At 41.5% G+C, this 16,857-nt stretch overlaps 1 protein-coding gene across 1 annotated transcript in view; it reads right to left on the reverse strand.

The window, feature by feature from the left end:
• Positions 1-982: 982 nt before the first annotated feature.
• The window catches only part of fbxw4 (F-box and WD repeat domain containing 4), a 70,806-nt gene continuing 54,931 nt past the window's right edge, over positions 983-16,857 (reverse strand). The window contains exons 7-9 of the mRNA XM_067609268.1: positions 6,774-6,914; positions 1,370-1,511; positions 983-1,202 (exon numbers count right to left, since the gene is read on the reverse strand). Coding sequence (XP_067465369.1) covers positions 1,068-1,202; positions 1,370-1,511; positions 6,774-6,914 — 418 coding nt within the window. The 3' untranslated portion in view covers positions 983-1,067. The remainder of the gene's footprint in view (positions 1,203-1,369; positions 1,512-6,773; positions 6,915-16,857) is intronic.

Here is a 16,857-nt window from a genome sequence, read left to right on the forward strand (position 1 = left end):
GTCTGTGAAAGTGTACGTCTTCTTTGCTGTGTGTTTGCCTTTATCCATTTATGGCTCATTGTGGGAGTGGAAATAAGCTTAGTGCATGTGAGACACAATGAGAGCGATTTAGAAAACAGAACCACACATACACAAAGCTTTATAAATCCAACAAGAAGAATGTTTCTGACTTTATGTGTACACAGTTTTAGTCATGAATCAGAGTTTTCTGTATCTGGCCCCAGATCTCAAACTTAACTCCAGCAAAGTTCATAGAGACATTTTCACACAGGCTCAACAGCTGCTAAATGTGTATCTACTACTTCAAGCCTGCTTCCAGTCTTTATGCTAAGCTAGGCTAACCACATCATGATTCCAGCTCTGTACTGAACACACAGACATGAGATCGATGTCCTTCTGACTTAGAAAGAAAGCAAATAAGCTTATTTCATAAATTGTTGAATTATTCCTTTAAGCAGCAGTAGTAGTACCAACCACACATCAAGTGTTTTCAACTACATATATAAAAGGTTTGATGAACTGATTGTGAGTTGAGTCACTATTGCATTATATTAATCTATCATACACAGTAGCAAGACAGACATTAATTTGTATGAAAAGATTGTGTATCTTTACTTTTACCCATCAAATCTTTGAATCAATGTGGCCGCGTAAAAAAGCACCGCCCTAACCATCCCACGGTAGTACCATCACCTCAGCTCAACAAAACGCTTGCACTACAACTTAGGGGGTTGTGGAGTTTTAAAGACCTGGGAGTTTACCAGGCAGGATTCAAGTTGCATTATGGGAATTGTAGGCGACCACACTATGGATTGAAAACCAGAATATTTCTGCCTCTCCTGCTTCAATTTTGATCATTCTTTTTTTATATCATTTTTTAAAGTATAGTTAGTTTGCCATCAGTTCTTCCAAAAACCCAAAGCAGCAAACCAAATAAATATGTTGCTGGATTAGAATGAAGAATTCCATTCAAAAAGTGAAATACTTATTGTGAAAATAAACAGCTTTATTGAATTGATAAATTGTGTGTGTGTGTGTGTGTGTGTGTGTGTGTGTGTGTCAGTGTGTCATCTGATGGGGATAGGGTTGTGTCTGAAGTCCAGTGAGTGGAGGGCGGTGGCCAGGGCTGCATACAGATGAGAGCTGCTGAACCTAAGGCAGTACACCGGGCTGCTCACTGGGTCTGAGCTCAACTGGAAGAACTGGGCAACAAACAAAACATGTAGTCACATTACAACAGCTTATGTGTTATTGTTTAACATCTGGAATTCAGCTCATAAAATGGTATTTTAAACCTTTGTTCATAGCATGTAAGGTACGATCTGCACTTCACTTTGTATAATTCATCCTCAAGACATACTGTACACACCTGGAGGCATTCAGTCTGCCGTTTGTCCCAGAGTCGAACAACGCCATAGTATGAAGAGCCGCTGGCTATCATGTGATTTCCATCTGTTTGGATGCAGTACAGAGCGCTATCATGAGGCTCCTCCCACTCCATCACACACTTCCTGTTGGGAAGGATGGCAAGGTTTATCACACACGTGCACACACACACACACATACAGACACACACACACACACACACACACACACACACACACACACACACACACACACACACACATTATCCACAGTAATGGATAAGATTATAAGATGTTGATAAATGTATGTAATGGGCTTGTGAGCTCACTGAATGGATGTCTATGATGTACATGTAGCGGCTCTTCTCAAAAGTATTGGAATACATTTCTTCACAGTGTAACTAAATAGCAGTTCCTTTCTAGGAAATGATCGGATCTGTGAAATAAACTGATAACAGTTAATCCAACTTCCTTACAGACTTTCAAAATATCATCATAACAAAGGCTTCCATTAGTTTGTCTGAATCTGGGTCATGAGGGAAAATTGTTTAATTGGCCCAGAATTTTATATCAAAAATCTTTTTTCCTGACCAAGTAAGGCACATAGTTTAGAAGAGTAACAGTATCTGCCATACCTGAAACTATGTAAGCCACAGAACTGCAACAGTACAGGTGAGATTACATCCCTGTGTGTATGTTGTGCAGGTTTGGTGACAACACAGAAACTCAATCCGTTGTTTACAGGAAAAGTATACTGTAGGTAGGGAGGCAAGTGTGTGTGTGGGGGGGGAGGGGGGGGGGGGTTCGGCATACGCTACTTTTGGGGACAAATTTCAGACTAAAGACCAGTTGACTGGGGACAGCTTGTCTTATTGCGGACAAAAGCTGTGTCCCCAGTTAGGAAAAAGGTGATTTTTGGGTCAGTGGTTAAGGGTTAGGGTTAGGCAAGTAGTGGTTAGGGTTAGGGTAGGTCTCCAGGAAATGAATGTAAGTCTATGTTATTCCCCAAAAGTGACCTAGTACAACGTGTGTGTGTGTGTCTGACTTATCCTACTTTCAGGGACACATTTCAGACTAAAGACCAGTTAATTGGGGATGGATCGTCCAATTGGAGACAAAAGCTGTGTCCCCAATTGGGAAAAAGCTGAATAGCTGAATTTGGGATCAGTGGTTAAAGTTAGGATTAGGTTAAGGTTAGGGTAGGGTATGTCTCCAGGAAATGAATGTAAGTCTTTGTAGGGTCCCCAAAAGTGACTTAAGTAAGCATGTGTGTGTGTGTGTGTGTGTGTGTGTGTGTGTGTGTGTGTGTGTGTGTGTGTGTGTGTGTGTGTATGTGAGGCTGGGGTAGGCAGGGCAGGGTGGTGGTGACTGTGGTTAAGAGAGGGGAAGTATTTTGGGGATAAGTATTTTCTGCCAATAGACACTGATCCTCCATTAGTGCAGCCTCATCAATAAGTGATGGAGAGACACCAGGGGCAGACAATGGGGCAGCAGAGATGTCTGGAGGCGCTCTCTCTCTCTCTCTCTCTCTCTCTCTCTCTCTCTCTCTCTCTCTCTCTCTCTCTCTCACACACACACACACACACACACACACACACACACACACACACACACACACACATACACACACACATACACACACACACACACACACACACACACCCACACATATAAATGCACACTTTAATTTTAGCAAACCTCAATGGGGGAGGTCACCCCTTGTCAATGCAAGCTGAAAGTGACACATTTCAATTCCTAAGGCCACCCCAATGCAAGTATATTCTGGTTTTACATTTCACTAAGGTGAAATACTAAGTATCAGCATTGTGCATCAAACTTTAACTCAATGGACAGATAGCAATCTAAGAAGTGGAGCTGGAATATACTGTATAATTGAAATTAGACTTAGGCCAAAAAAAAACAAAACTGAGCCAATATATCATCCACTATTAGTTTACTGCAGATGTATTGTTATTGGTGTATATGTCGGCTGATAAATAACAAGAATTGTCAGTAGAGTAATGTCAAACATATGTTTGAGGTCATTTAGAAACAGGGTCTCCATCACAGAGTTTGTCCAGCAGAGAGCACTGACAAGAGTTCCATTATAATGCATTACATGAGTCAAATCCCTTTATTGTATGTGTAAAACAAAAACTAAGAACTCAGCTTGTTAGTTCTCAATTACAGTTTGCTTTGGACATCAGTAATTTGTGGAAGGAAAAATGATAACATTTAATTGTCACGATATAATTCAGCTGAAAGTTGAGTCAGTCATCAGATCAGTGTGAGTAGTGTTGAGAATCAATGAGCAGATCTGATTTATGGCATTATTACATTTGACCATTAATGTGATGAGATGCTGTCAAAAACAGACATTCCTGTCTGGATATTTTATCTATAAATGGTTTCTGAATTGAATCAGAAATATGACAATATAGTAGAATATGTTGATGCCACAATATAGAATTACATATATCGTGATTCATATCGCCCACTCCAACTGTTATTGAATTGTTCAGATAGAGATCCAACTGATGATTAATTAGCCACCATGGGAGCGCACAATATCCGTATTTGTTTTTGGTCCATCACGGTGAATTTCTCTTTGGTGCTGAGCCCCAACTTCCAGACAACCTGAACCTCCTGGCTGACCCTGGGAGCCTCCTGAGGCCGGTTAGGTTTGACCGTATGAATAATTGATATCTAAAGAGGGACCCCCCTCTGCCAACCTTCACCCCAACCCAGCCCCTTTCAAAGTCCCCAGAGCAATCTGGCAATCAGATCTGATTTGTCTTACTTGACTGATCCCTCCCAAAATACAGCCAGAAAGCCCTCTAACCCCTGCTGTCCAAAATAAATGCTGCCCTCCCAATCATGTTACAGACCCTGCCGCCTTACACTGAAGTGAGAGCTGCTGCATTAATATGGACACACAGCCTGTGCTCACATGCTGGAAGAAAACAGGGTGTGCTGCAGGCTTAGAATGATTTTACACCTGAGTCTAAATGTCATTTCTGAAGCTTGTACATCCTGACGAGAAGGAACTGTGGAGGTTTCAATAAAAATGATCACATTTAAAGATAGTAGATTTTTTTTTTTTTTTTTCAGTAGTACTTATTTTTCATAATAAAATGAGCAATATTTGGGGTAAAGTGACCAACTACACTCCAGATTTATGCTCCTCACCAAGTCACTCCTATCATCCAACACTCCCCACTTTAGTCTCTCAGGTCTATTGAAATAGAGGTAATATCTGCATAAACCAGCTCCACCAGAACGTGCATTGTAACGATTTGTTGTTGCACGCTTTTGGTTCAAACAGACGATGATTGGTGCGTTCACAGACAGTCCGTGAAAAGTGCTGCCTTAACCTTGTTAGCTCTGTGCCTCAGCCTATTTGAACTTGAAAAAAAAAAACGGCTGTTCCTTTGCTTAAAAATCGGAGGAAGCAAAGACTAAAAGTTAGCATGGGAAAAGGCATGTGTGGCATAAGATTGTGAGATCTGTGTCAATTGTGTGAGTTTCACAATCAAAGCATGAGACTTGCCAGCTCTGCTATGAAGGAAGATTAGAATGTTTCTCCTACCACCAGAAATAGCTGTCGATGGGCAGACTATTTGTATCACTGAATAAATGTTCAGAGATGTTGGCATAAATTCAGATGTCTGGAACCAGGCTAGCCTAGGATAACCTGGTGGATGGACTTGAGGTCAGAATAAATTTCTCACCTAACATTGTGGATTCAGGATAAAACATTAGTAAAGGATTTTAGAAGGGTTGCGTTGGTTTCCGGTTTTGCCAGTCCGGTCCAGTGTACAAGCTTAAACCGGTTTGACTTTATGCAAATCGACTGAACTAGCATTTGTCATAATGAGATGTCTAAACATCTCACACAGTGGCTCCAACACTGACAGCGCCGGCTGCTGCTGGATGCCAAAGACCAGCTGGAAGAGTTAGGCTGACCCGGGCGAAACCCAGATAAACCTGACTGGGCTGCCTCCAGCTTCCAACAGTCTGAGAGCAGCTTGTGTTTTGAAAACAACCCGTGGATACAAAGGGAAGCGACAGATCATTTTACCAGCCTGCACGGCGGCTAGCAGCTAGTTAGCATGGCTAGCATTTTTAGCTGAGCATAGCCGTGCTGTGTGTAGCCGCGATGTTTCCAGCTGTCTGGAAACACCGCGGCTACACACAGCACCCTAACACAAGAAGAAAAGTGAAGTTGAATGATTGTTGTGAGAAATAAAAACACAATGTGTCACTCAGATGTGCTGACTATGGTGCTGCTACATTCTCATTCATGGGCTCTCGTTATGTTCCACTCGGGAGCGGCTGAGTCTTGCATGATACCTAGTGGCAAAATTCGATATTACTGGTCAGGTCCAGTATTTGGCTTAATATCAAACTGGTTTGAAAATTTTCACAATGATCTGACCCTTGATATTAGTATATATAATATGTAATAGTATCAGGGCTGAAATTTAAGGAAATTCCTCCATTTAGTCAAGATCAAAGTGACAAAAGATCAGTGCATCAATGTTAATGGTTCAAGGGCAATATGAATATTGTGATGTGTCAACTGACATTTAGACTGCTTTCAGTGAAATGTATTCATCAAAGCTTACACTTCAACTGAAATTTCAAGCACTAACAGACACTTCATCTGCCTTTACCCATTACATGTCAATTGACCAAAATACGCTTCAACTATTTACAGTTCACAGACTGTCAACTATCTGTTAGCTATCTCCAGTGCTTCAACTTCAACTGAAATTTCAAACGCCTTAATCTGACAGTTCAACTGGGCTTCAACTTAAAACTAACATTTCAAATGCTTTCAGTGATTACACCTCAACTAATTTCAAATCTTTCACTTGAATTTCCCTTTAATGCTTTCACTTCAACAGGCAGTCTCATACAACATCTCACATACAAACAGACATTGTAGCTTGTTTACAGTGTTTGCACCAGCAATTTTAAAAATAAACTGGCACATAAATGTTAACTTGTCTTGTTTATTTTATTTATTTTAATGATCTAAAAGTATTCATATCTAACATATTCTGTCTATGAATACTGGAATCAGCCTATAAGCATTTGTCAGTTTTAACTGTAGGATGTAATTCCCCAAGGGTTGCTAAAACCTTCAAATACCTAGAAGAAATATTAAAGACATGACCTCAGTGTCCTCAATGGTCTGAGGTATAATTTGTATGGAGTGATGCACAGTATAGTAGATGCACTGTAGGTGTCGCTATTTAACTATCAGATCCTTCATTCACTGTCGCTGTGCTAGGGCCACTGGTTCAACTTTTATTGCTGCATACTTATAAAATGTCTTGTGTGTTTATGGTCACAAGAGCAGTGACTGGAATTGAACCCTAAAAAAGACAGATGTGGGCGTACCGTGGGCTGAGGCGGAGGTCCCACAGACGAATGTAGGTGTCATAGCCGCAGGTGAAGAGTTGGAAAGGCGACTCAAACACCATGTCCAACACACCGGCCCCTCGACGGAACTCTGAGCCAAGACTGCACACACACTCCAGCCTGGTGGAAAAGGATGGAGGAAGATAAGAAAAACGTAAAATGTGTTTCACATGTCTGAAAACTACCTGTGCCTATATGTGAATTCATCACGTGAAATGTGGAGAATCAAAGAATAAAACATGACAAAATTATATTCATGAATGGACATTAAAATAAACAGATATGATGAATTACATTTTTTATAGAAATCAAATATTCAGTGAAATATATCAATATGTATTTAATATCTTAAAACTCCATTACAAAATTATTATACTATTACATCAATCTGCAGTTTGGCTTTATTTACAATGTATTCTTTGTTCTAGTCTTTTACCCCAATGTGACACTGAATGTCTTGTATTTCATTATGTATCTAAGTGTAAGAAAACACTTGCTTGTCAATCAATTTTGGAGGGCGGGGTTGATGATGATTGATGATGATGTATATTTGCCCCAAACGTGAATATTTTTTACATAGAACTAACTATTCACCTGGTGTGCCTCTCTGTGAGTTTGACTGTCTTATCAATAACTTATTTGACATATTGAGGAAACAGTCATTTGTTTCATTTATTTATTTACTTCACTGTTTATTCATATGCAATGTATCTAAAATGTGTGTTTTTAGAGGTGGTGAGTAACTTAAACATCTAATCTAGAGCCATGCCATGTTACCAAAACTGTCCAACACACAAGCATCTTGTGAATCTGTTCTGAAAGCAGACCAGCCTCTCCAAGCAGTGCGGCAGTTGTTGTATGGAAGAATCAGAGAGGCAATGTTTCCATGAACAGTACCTCTACCATAATGGCAGTAAGTGGTGTCAAACAACACTTAGTCTGCCTGTGATGATTTTACATGTCATAATGTACTATACCATATGAACCTCTGTCATTTTAACCAGCAAAAGAAGAAGATGTACTATATGTGTAAGACACCTACTTTAATAAACTAAACCCTGCACTAGGCATCAACAGTGGTATTGTAGTAATGCACTACCCACCTCAACTTAACATGAGAGTCAAATAAACACATACGGTAACATGTCTGCCTCTCAGTTTACAGAGAAGACAACTAACATAGCGACTGTTTGACTGAAAGACTCATTTGTGTGGAGTTCAATCAGAACACATATTCACTTATTGTATATATACATAATAAATCACCAACAGATACTTTATCCATATCAAGAAACTTTATCACATGGATACAAATCTTTATTCCCAGCATACATTGGGTGAAGCCTGGACCAATTTGATCTAAAACTGGAAAACAGAAATGCTTTCATATCTTCTTATCCGCTGAGTTACATTTAATCATTTTTATGTCCAGATATCACACATAATTAGGTTATTTACTGTCATGTTTTTTTCAATCACAAAAGTTAGGGTTGTGTTTTTCATCTTAAACAAAATTGGGTTTACTTGGACTGACAAAGTGTCCACAGTCTGGATTAGTGAACACTGCTCTGAGTGTGGGGCTGGGGACAGATGTGAGAGTGTGTGAGTGAGAGAGTCAGAGAGGTAATCTGTGTGTATGTGCAAGTGATAAATAAACTTTGTGTTTCTAGACTGATGTGGTGTGACCTGTGTGTGTGTGTGTATGTGTGTGTGTGTGTGTGTGAGAGTCCAGCTCCATGCAGCACTATGCTCTTGTGATCACAGCTCTGTCCCGCTTGCTCCTCGCCTCTTGATTATTGGAGAATAACCTGCACTCAGCAGGGCGGATTATTGCAGAATAACTGTCTCTTTGTTGCCATTTAATACCCTCCATGACCGTGACTGTGTGCGACTCTTGCACGTTTGATACCTGCCCCGTAGCAACCATTTAAAGGAGGCCGCTGGCCTTGGCGACCGAGCAGCCCTGTGCTTCGACTCGTGCCCCCCTCCCTCGCCCTGGAGCTCAATCCGCAGGTTTGGGCTGGTAATCTCCCAGCCTTACCCCAGGGGGCCTTCTTATTGGACCAGGGCTTTCCCCACAGGGCGCCTTATTGGGTGAGAGCTTTCTCATTGCCAGGGTCTCATGACTAAGCCTGGGCCAATGGGGAGTCCATGATGAGGCTGAGTTTGTGTCTGTGTGGGGTAGTGACCCCTCATTTTCCCCTTACCACTAAAACCAAGGAGCTTAGCGCATGCCGCACAAAAAGAAACTCATTCAAGCCAAAAGGGATACGAGCTTGTTCATTCATAACTAAATAATGATGTCTCCACCACAGCACTACCACTCTAACTAAAGAGAGATCCACAATTCATAACCCTACTCACTGAAATCCTTCAAACAAGATGATTACAGTCTTACGCTTTGTGAGATAAACTGTCAGAAACTGTTTTGAACACTTGAATGTGAGGAGAAAATAAAAGCCAAGTTTCCATAAAATGGACCTGACATCTGTGCAGGGATCTTAAAGCCAGTAATAGCACCATGCGATGAGCCAGTGCATAGTGCAAAACAGCAGGGATCCTCAAATTGGTAGGTCACTGGCTTTTATGGGGCCGCATGTGATTACAGGATGGAGGTATAAGCATATAATCTGTCAAAATGACTGTATCTGTTAGTGAGCAGCGGCGCAATGTTCTGATCTGACCATCCTTTCTATTGCTTGTCTGGGTCCATAATGTTAAATACCTGAGTCTGGCCTCAAGCATGCCTGACTGGAAAGTGTCACATGGAAAGCTCTAAAACATAGCTGACTGGCTGAGTCATAACCATCACACACAGTCTGTCCTCAAAGGGTTAGTGATGTACTCAGGAGAGCACACCATCACAGGCTGTAAGCTGTAAAGATCACAGGGTGGCTAATGTCAGATCCTGTTAAAGTCATCAGCCCCAAATCAAATGTAACTTTATATGATGCTATACTGCCTGTGGATTATGTTAGAAGTATGGTGTACACACATACACATTATGTACCAGTATGTACCGTACCTTGGTTTTGGGGTCATGGGTTGGTAACTTGTCAATACAGCAAAGGAAACAGAAAACGCGCAAGATATTTTTGTCATTTATTTTGAAAAATGAAAACATTTTCCATAATTGCTGCTGTAAAAATATAAAGCTGATGTTATTCTGTAATTTTCTTACTGTCCAAAGATGTACAAGTATCTGTCAATACAGTGTTTCCCCTAGGTTGACTGCTTGGGGGGGGGGTCAGCCCAGATCGACACTAAAATGAGTGAGCCTGGTCAAGTTAGGCTAACCCACTGCTGCTAACTTTGGTGCTAACCCCCTTCACTTTTCCAACAGTTGGGGAAACAGACGAGACTTTTCTTGGTCTTGAGAAGCTGCAGCATTTATTAACTGACACACTGTAGTCTGTACTGTACATTTACTACCAGACAATTTACTACTAACCTTTTCATCTGCTCCGCTCGCATTCAATGTCACTTTTCTGCCGCTTGCTCTCTCGCTCAACCACATACATGCACACATTACATGCTGCCCTGTTCCTTAAAGGAGCTAGCTACTATTATAACCGTACCTTTTACATAAATGTCATCTGAAGAATGAGGAGAGGGAGGATTCTGGGATATGATGCACTAGTCGATGACTCAAAACAATTCCACGATAACATAGGGTCTTGCACAGTGTGCTAGTGAAAATCATTAGTATCCCATTGATATTAATCATTGTGTGAAATTTTAGCAGCAGGGCTCATAATTCTGCAGTGGCACACCTGACAGAATGAATGTACAGGAAACAATGCAATACTTTGCCCGTGGCTCTCAACCCCAAGCTCCAATGTTACTGCTAAAAGACTCCATGTTTGGTGCTCTAGTGAGTATTTCTGGCAGTAAGACAGTGTGAGTATGATTAAGTTGAAATAAACTTGTGTGTGTGTATGTAAACAGTGTGTGGGTTCATGGGGATGAAGGAACATGTTATCCAGTGCAACAGTGTGGCTCACTGTTGTGTTTTTGGACAACAATAGAGCTCTATGGCACAGAGAATAAGATGTCAGGCACTGATACACACACAATACTTGTTAGTGGACCAATTCATTGTTGATTTGGATCTGAGTTGTTGACAAGAAGAAAAATATAAAATATTGCCTTATCCTTGAAGCTCTCTGAAGCCCTGGAGGTCTGTCAACTGGTGCTGAGCAATGGATAATTCCTGGATGACTGAGCGATGCACATGTGAAGGAACATTATAGCCAGGCTCAAGCTCTACAATAGATCTGGTAATAAGGTTGCAAATGGTTCAGCACATTTGATACAGTAACTGTAACTTTATTTGTAATTTTTGTGAAACCACAATGCTTCCAAATTTCTGTTTTGGACATACTAAGACATAGCCCTAACTAGAGTGGATCAGTGATTATTTGGTTCACACATTGTACCAAACCAAAGAAAGTAGCATAAGGAACTGAATGGCTTGGAATTAAAATGTACCACTGCACCTCTTGTTATAAAGGTATAGCTGTTGATATTCTATACATTTACATCATGATGAAAAATGATGAACCTGGAACAAAAAAGATTTCTGTTTTTCTAGTGTGTATTATCAGTGTAGAGTAGACATTTTATTGAAATGTGATATCAGCCCACAGATCTTTAGAGCAACAGAAACTGGGCATGGTCTACTGCAAGACTTGCTAAAGCATATCTGAGGTTGGTTTACTGTCACGGCATGCCGTTGAGGGTGAAGTTCTAACATTCGGACAAGTGGGAGGTTCAGAGGTCACTGGTAGACAAGAAAGGGCCGCAAGGGATATGGCCAACCTGTGAAAGACATCACACAGGCGGTAGAGCTGACAGAGGAGAGAGGAGAGGAGAGGAAGACAGGGACGAGCATGAATGTGTAATGCCACTCAAACTGCTGTCAAACTAAAGCTCAGCCACAGTGGATATGCCAAGAAATCGGATTCACTACGAGTAAAGAGACATGAAAACTAAATTCCAATGGAGACATCTCATCTCAAGGTCCAGTAACTTCACTGACATTCTGTTAAAGGATAATTCAGGTATATTACACGAGTCTTATTTTCATAGTTCTGACCATCATTTCTATCAGTAATAATAATGTTGTTGTCATTGTAGTCAGATGAGAGAAGAAACTCAAGCAGTCAGACGATCAAGCAGGTTGGAAACAAACCCCCAGATTAGTCAAAGGTAAGAGTAAATAAAGGTAAAATTATTTTTACATATATTTAGCATGTAATATATGTATATTTAATATGTAATAATGTTTTTTTTAGCGATTTAAGAAATTAGATATGATATAAAGTTCTTTGCAATAAAAGCATTTAGCTCAAAAGTTTGAGAGGATGGTTTTCAGCGTGTGGTGTAAGATGCTCAGTGACTTCAGTGAGGAGTTCCTTCTATCACTGTGGGGTCAGAGCAGAGACAGACTGAACCAAGATGAGTGACCACAGGGTCCTGGGAGTGACCAGCAGCCCAGTTGTGCAGAGGCAGGGGAGCATAAGGGTACCACTGGAGGGTAGGTGAGAGCATGGCTTGTAGGTAGGACTGAGCAGTTCCCTTCATTTTTCTGCAGTCTTGAATTGGTTGCGAGCTGCAGCAGGATCCAGAGTAGTGAACAGAGAGACATGTGGGAAAACTTGGGGAGGTCAAAAAATCAGACGGGCAGCAACATTCTGGACAAGCTGCAGAGGTATGGCAGCAGAAACAGGGGCTCCAGGTGAGGAGGTACTCTAGTTGCATTGGTCCAGGTGGGAAGGGATGAATCCTCCTGCTGTGAGGAGGATGTCAGGAGGAGTCTACACCAAAACTGCCCATTGCAAACATCCATCACAGTTTACACACCAACTTCAACTTCGACCCACTGTACTTATTCTACAGTAGTTGTGCGCACAGTTTTCCTGAGCAATTGGTGACATGTAAAGTGTCCTCACTTTCAGTTTGACCACCAAATAAAGTGGTTCAGATCATCTGGATAAACTGATGGCTTGAACAACCTGCCTGATCGTCTAACTGATTGTGTCGCTGTGGACAGAAATTGTGTGACTTGTTGAATATTGAATTACTTACAATGTAATAACAGAAATGCTAGATGGCCCAAACTACAAAAACAGGATCCAAGTTGTAACCCTACCCTTAGTCCTAACCCTAGTGATTCAACCTTTAAGCCTGTTGCAGAAAATTGCAATTAAAATGACAAAGATTGAACTGGGAATCAACAGTTTTTGAGATAAATAATTGCTGCTTGAGAAAGAAGCAGTTGGAGCTGCAGTATGGCAGCTACTTTGTAAGATGGGTAGACTGGTGGCCCTGGGGGGCACAGACTTAGTGATTGTTATGAAGGGGCTACTGGCTGTGTGACACACAGGGTCTAAGTCCTGATTTAAGCCTGTCTGGTCTCACTGCAGGAGCCATGTTGGCTTTAGGGGCCACACACACACACAAGTTGTGAAAGGAATCATTAATGAATGTTGAAAAAAAATAGAAGAAGCTAAAGGCATTATCCTTTAGTGTGGGGACAGCTAAAGAAAAGCAGTGTGTGTGTTTTTTGTGACAGAAGTGGTCGGAGGCTCTTGTAAAGTTAAGTCTGAGCTCTAAACAGGAGCCTGGGGACGCACTGGGAAACAGGCCCTCTCGTCAAAAGCCGTCAGACAGGTAGAGAAAAGGAGCCCTGCTGAGGTTTTGATTCCTTAAAACAAACAGAGGGGAGCCATGCAACCTGCTGCACGTCCACCCAATTTACCCTGCACCTCTGAGCTCACTGCAGCAGGAATGTGAGCTTTCCTGGCAGAGACAGTGGAGAGGAGGAGTGCTGGCTGCTGGGACCCATCAACAATGCCCACTTTCAAAATGTCACACATACGCGTGCGCTACAAAGACAATAACACTGCAATTTGTATAACAGAGCGTCCACCCCGACGCAGACATTTAACCCCACTCTTTTCAGTGTCAGGAATGCCAGGAATCCTGGTCTGGCCATTATGATTGTAAAAAAAAGGAGGGCTCCCTTTCTGAAGAAACAGAGGGGCATCTTGGGAGTTGGGAGTGATGGTCAGGAATCCTTTCTCTTTGATGCTTTTTTTCCCCCTCTGTGTTTAGCCATGAGCGAAGACAGTGTGAAAAGTTGGGGTGCTGCTCCGATGGCACCACTTGTGTGGGATCCCCCTCTATATGGCTGATCATAAGAACTCTTTGTGCCGCTGTGTTAAATTAAATTAAAATAAAAGCCACAAAAGCTGAATGGTAGCCAGGGCTTTATGGGCCCCCTGTCATTTTTGTGTGTTACCACATACGTTTTTCAACTTGTACTCATAGGTGCCAACATAAAAAGTGACGGCACAAGTGTAGAGTAGTCATGGAAGTTATTAACCAAGCTGGGGCTGATTTGAGGAAAATACACAGTTGTCCTTTTTCTGGCCAGTATAGTGATGTGAATTTGATTCTTTTCTGTAAATTAAACTCTGGGCCTGTATTGGTGGTCTACATGGTATTAAAAAAAGATGAGTTTGTACCAAGCACAATCAATGTCTTGATTGCCTCAATTTCTTTGCCCTTGAATGACTTTCTGAAAACAAAAAACAGAACCCCCCCCCCCCATGAAAAAATAATATGTTGCTTGTTGTTGCAGACCTCCAGGCTCATTTGAAGAAGAGACAACTGTAAACTAAATAAAATTTTGTATTAATGCAGTTACTCAATTATCAAACGCATCAGATCGGGGCATCCCAAGTTGAAAGGTCTGAAAAAAGCTAGTCAGCAACAGTTACACTGATCTTTTTGCAACAAAGCAAAAAGACACAGTCCGCTTCCCTCTATCTTTCCAGGTAACAACATGATACAGAGTGGTGGTTCATACTCTTTGGATGAGTGTAAACAATACACACTGGCATGCAGGGAGAATATAACAGGACAACAAATTCAAGTTTCATTTTGACCTTTGTCTTTTTCACAGAATCAATGTTAATTAGTTACATCTGAGTAGCTCATTAATGCCTGCAGTAGACTAGCCAGTGAAGTCCACAATTGGAGGACTATTTACTGAGGATTTGCAGCCCCTTTGTAGTAAACAATTTACTGAGAACTAGGCAAGGTTTTGCACAGGTAAAAAGGAAGAAAAGCAGCACCGCTGAAAATTGCATGTTTAGCCAATGTAATGTATTTTAAGGCTGTTTCGAGGCACAAAAGGAGGAGAGGATGGAAATTCATACAAGTCACTGCACCTGATTTATCAACACAGACTGACTACTGCAGCAGAAACTGTGTCTGAAATTTAAAATCTGAGAAAAGCAGGTTTCAAATCTGCGGCACTGTTTTACTGGACACACACAGAGGGAGAGAGACAATGAGAGAGAGAGAGACAGTGAGAGAAAGACGCAGTTTAAAAGACGCATAACAAAGTGGCTTTAGCGGAGCTCTATGCTCAGCAACACAACACAACACCATGAAACAGTCCAGTATATTTTTTACAAGACTCTACCTTTCTGTTTCCCTCAGGTCCCTCCTGCATATTATTCCTGACGTTTCATGTTAAGAGTTAAAGCAGCTCCAGTCCAGTGAGATATGCATGAAGCAGGCATTCTTTTATTTGGAATGTGGATGGAGGAGAGATCACCTAGTAAGCAAACAGAAGGGCAAAGGGGGATGCCCATGACCTCGGACCAGAATGACTGAATGTATGAGCAGAGCCAAAATGCATGAATATGGTCATTAGTGGCGTCTGGGCAGTGAGAGCATTTGTCATTATTGGAGAATCCCATATGGTGAAGTTTTAAGTGTTGACGTGTGTTCTATGTAGGATTTGTATTATCTGAGTCTTGGGGTGGTCTGTCATGGAGAAAGTATTGTTGCAAATAGCTTGCCAGTCTATGTTGGAGTGATGTAGTTGAAGGCCAGAGGTCCATGTATCTATAGGCAGTGAAATAGAGGTGTCATGAGAAAGAAGGATCTTGTATATTTGAGATATCTTTTTGTTTGGCTTGAGAAAGAGGAGGTTCTGGTATAGGGGAGGTAGTGCACTCTGAGGATTATTGGTCTTGTTAATGATTTTTTTTAAGTTGAATGTACTGAAAAAAGCTGCAGTCTGATATATTGAATTTATCCTCTAGAAGGTTGAAGGGCATTAGCAGACCGTCACTGAACAAGTGTCCCAGGCTGGTTACTCCTCACTCTTTCCAGTGGGAGAAGATAAAAAGCTTTTTGTTGATGGTGAATGTGGGCTTGTGTCAGATTGGGGTAAATGAAGTGGGAGAGAACTTATATTGCAGGATATTACTGGCCTTCCACCGAGCTGTAAGTGTTGTCTTCCAAGATTTAATTGTCATGGAAGGTCGTCCAAGGGGAAGATTCTCAACCTATCCCCGATGGGGTTTGCTAGAGGCAGAGTCTCAGGTTTGGATTTGCAAAAAACAATCTCGTCACTGGTTTTTCATAACTCATTCAATCATTGATCTTTTTTGGGGCTGACCCCATTAGTATATTTAATAAATCACCCATTTCCTTACATATGGCATTCCTCACGCAGAATGAATACAATTGCAGTTCCAACAAATATTCAACGTTTGGCAGCAAAAAAGACTTTTTTGGGACTCCATTTCTTTCCAGACATGCGCAACACGTGTCCAAACAGTCCAGCATCAGCTCTTCGGTCTGTTCTTCAACTTGTAAGCATCTCACACAGAGACACCACTATTTTCCACTAAGACAGGAAGTGACTGCTGGAATGCTTCCTGGAAGTGTGCGGTTTTCTTTTCTGTAATCTGGCTGTGGCAGCAGCTGTTTTGCTGGGTGCTGTTTGGTGCTGCAGGTGTAACAGTGTCTTGTTTATGATGTTTTGGCTCACATGGATCTTGAATCAAAGGGACATGCGGTTGTGCTAATGCACAGGGTTGAGGCTGATGCTGGTAGGTGCTGCTGGAGGGTGTGTAGGGGCTGACGGGTGTGTGTGGGAGGAAGAGGTGAGGATTGAGGGTGAGCCAGTGTGTCCGTGTGTGTGTACTGTACAATATGTGCAATTTAGGATTCTCACAAGTGAGACATTAACATA

Source organism: Thunnus thynnus, chromosome 14 (genome assembly GCF_963924715.1).
Source record: "Thunnus thynnus chromosome 14, fThuThy2.1, whole genome shotgun sequence".
Classification (NCBI taxonomy): domain Eukaryota; kingdom Metazoa; phylum Chordata; class Actinopteri; order Scombriformes; family Scombridae; genus Thunnus; species Thunnus thynnus.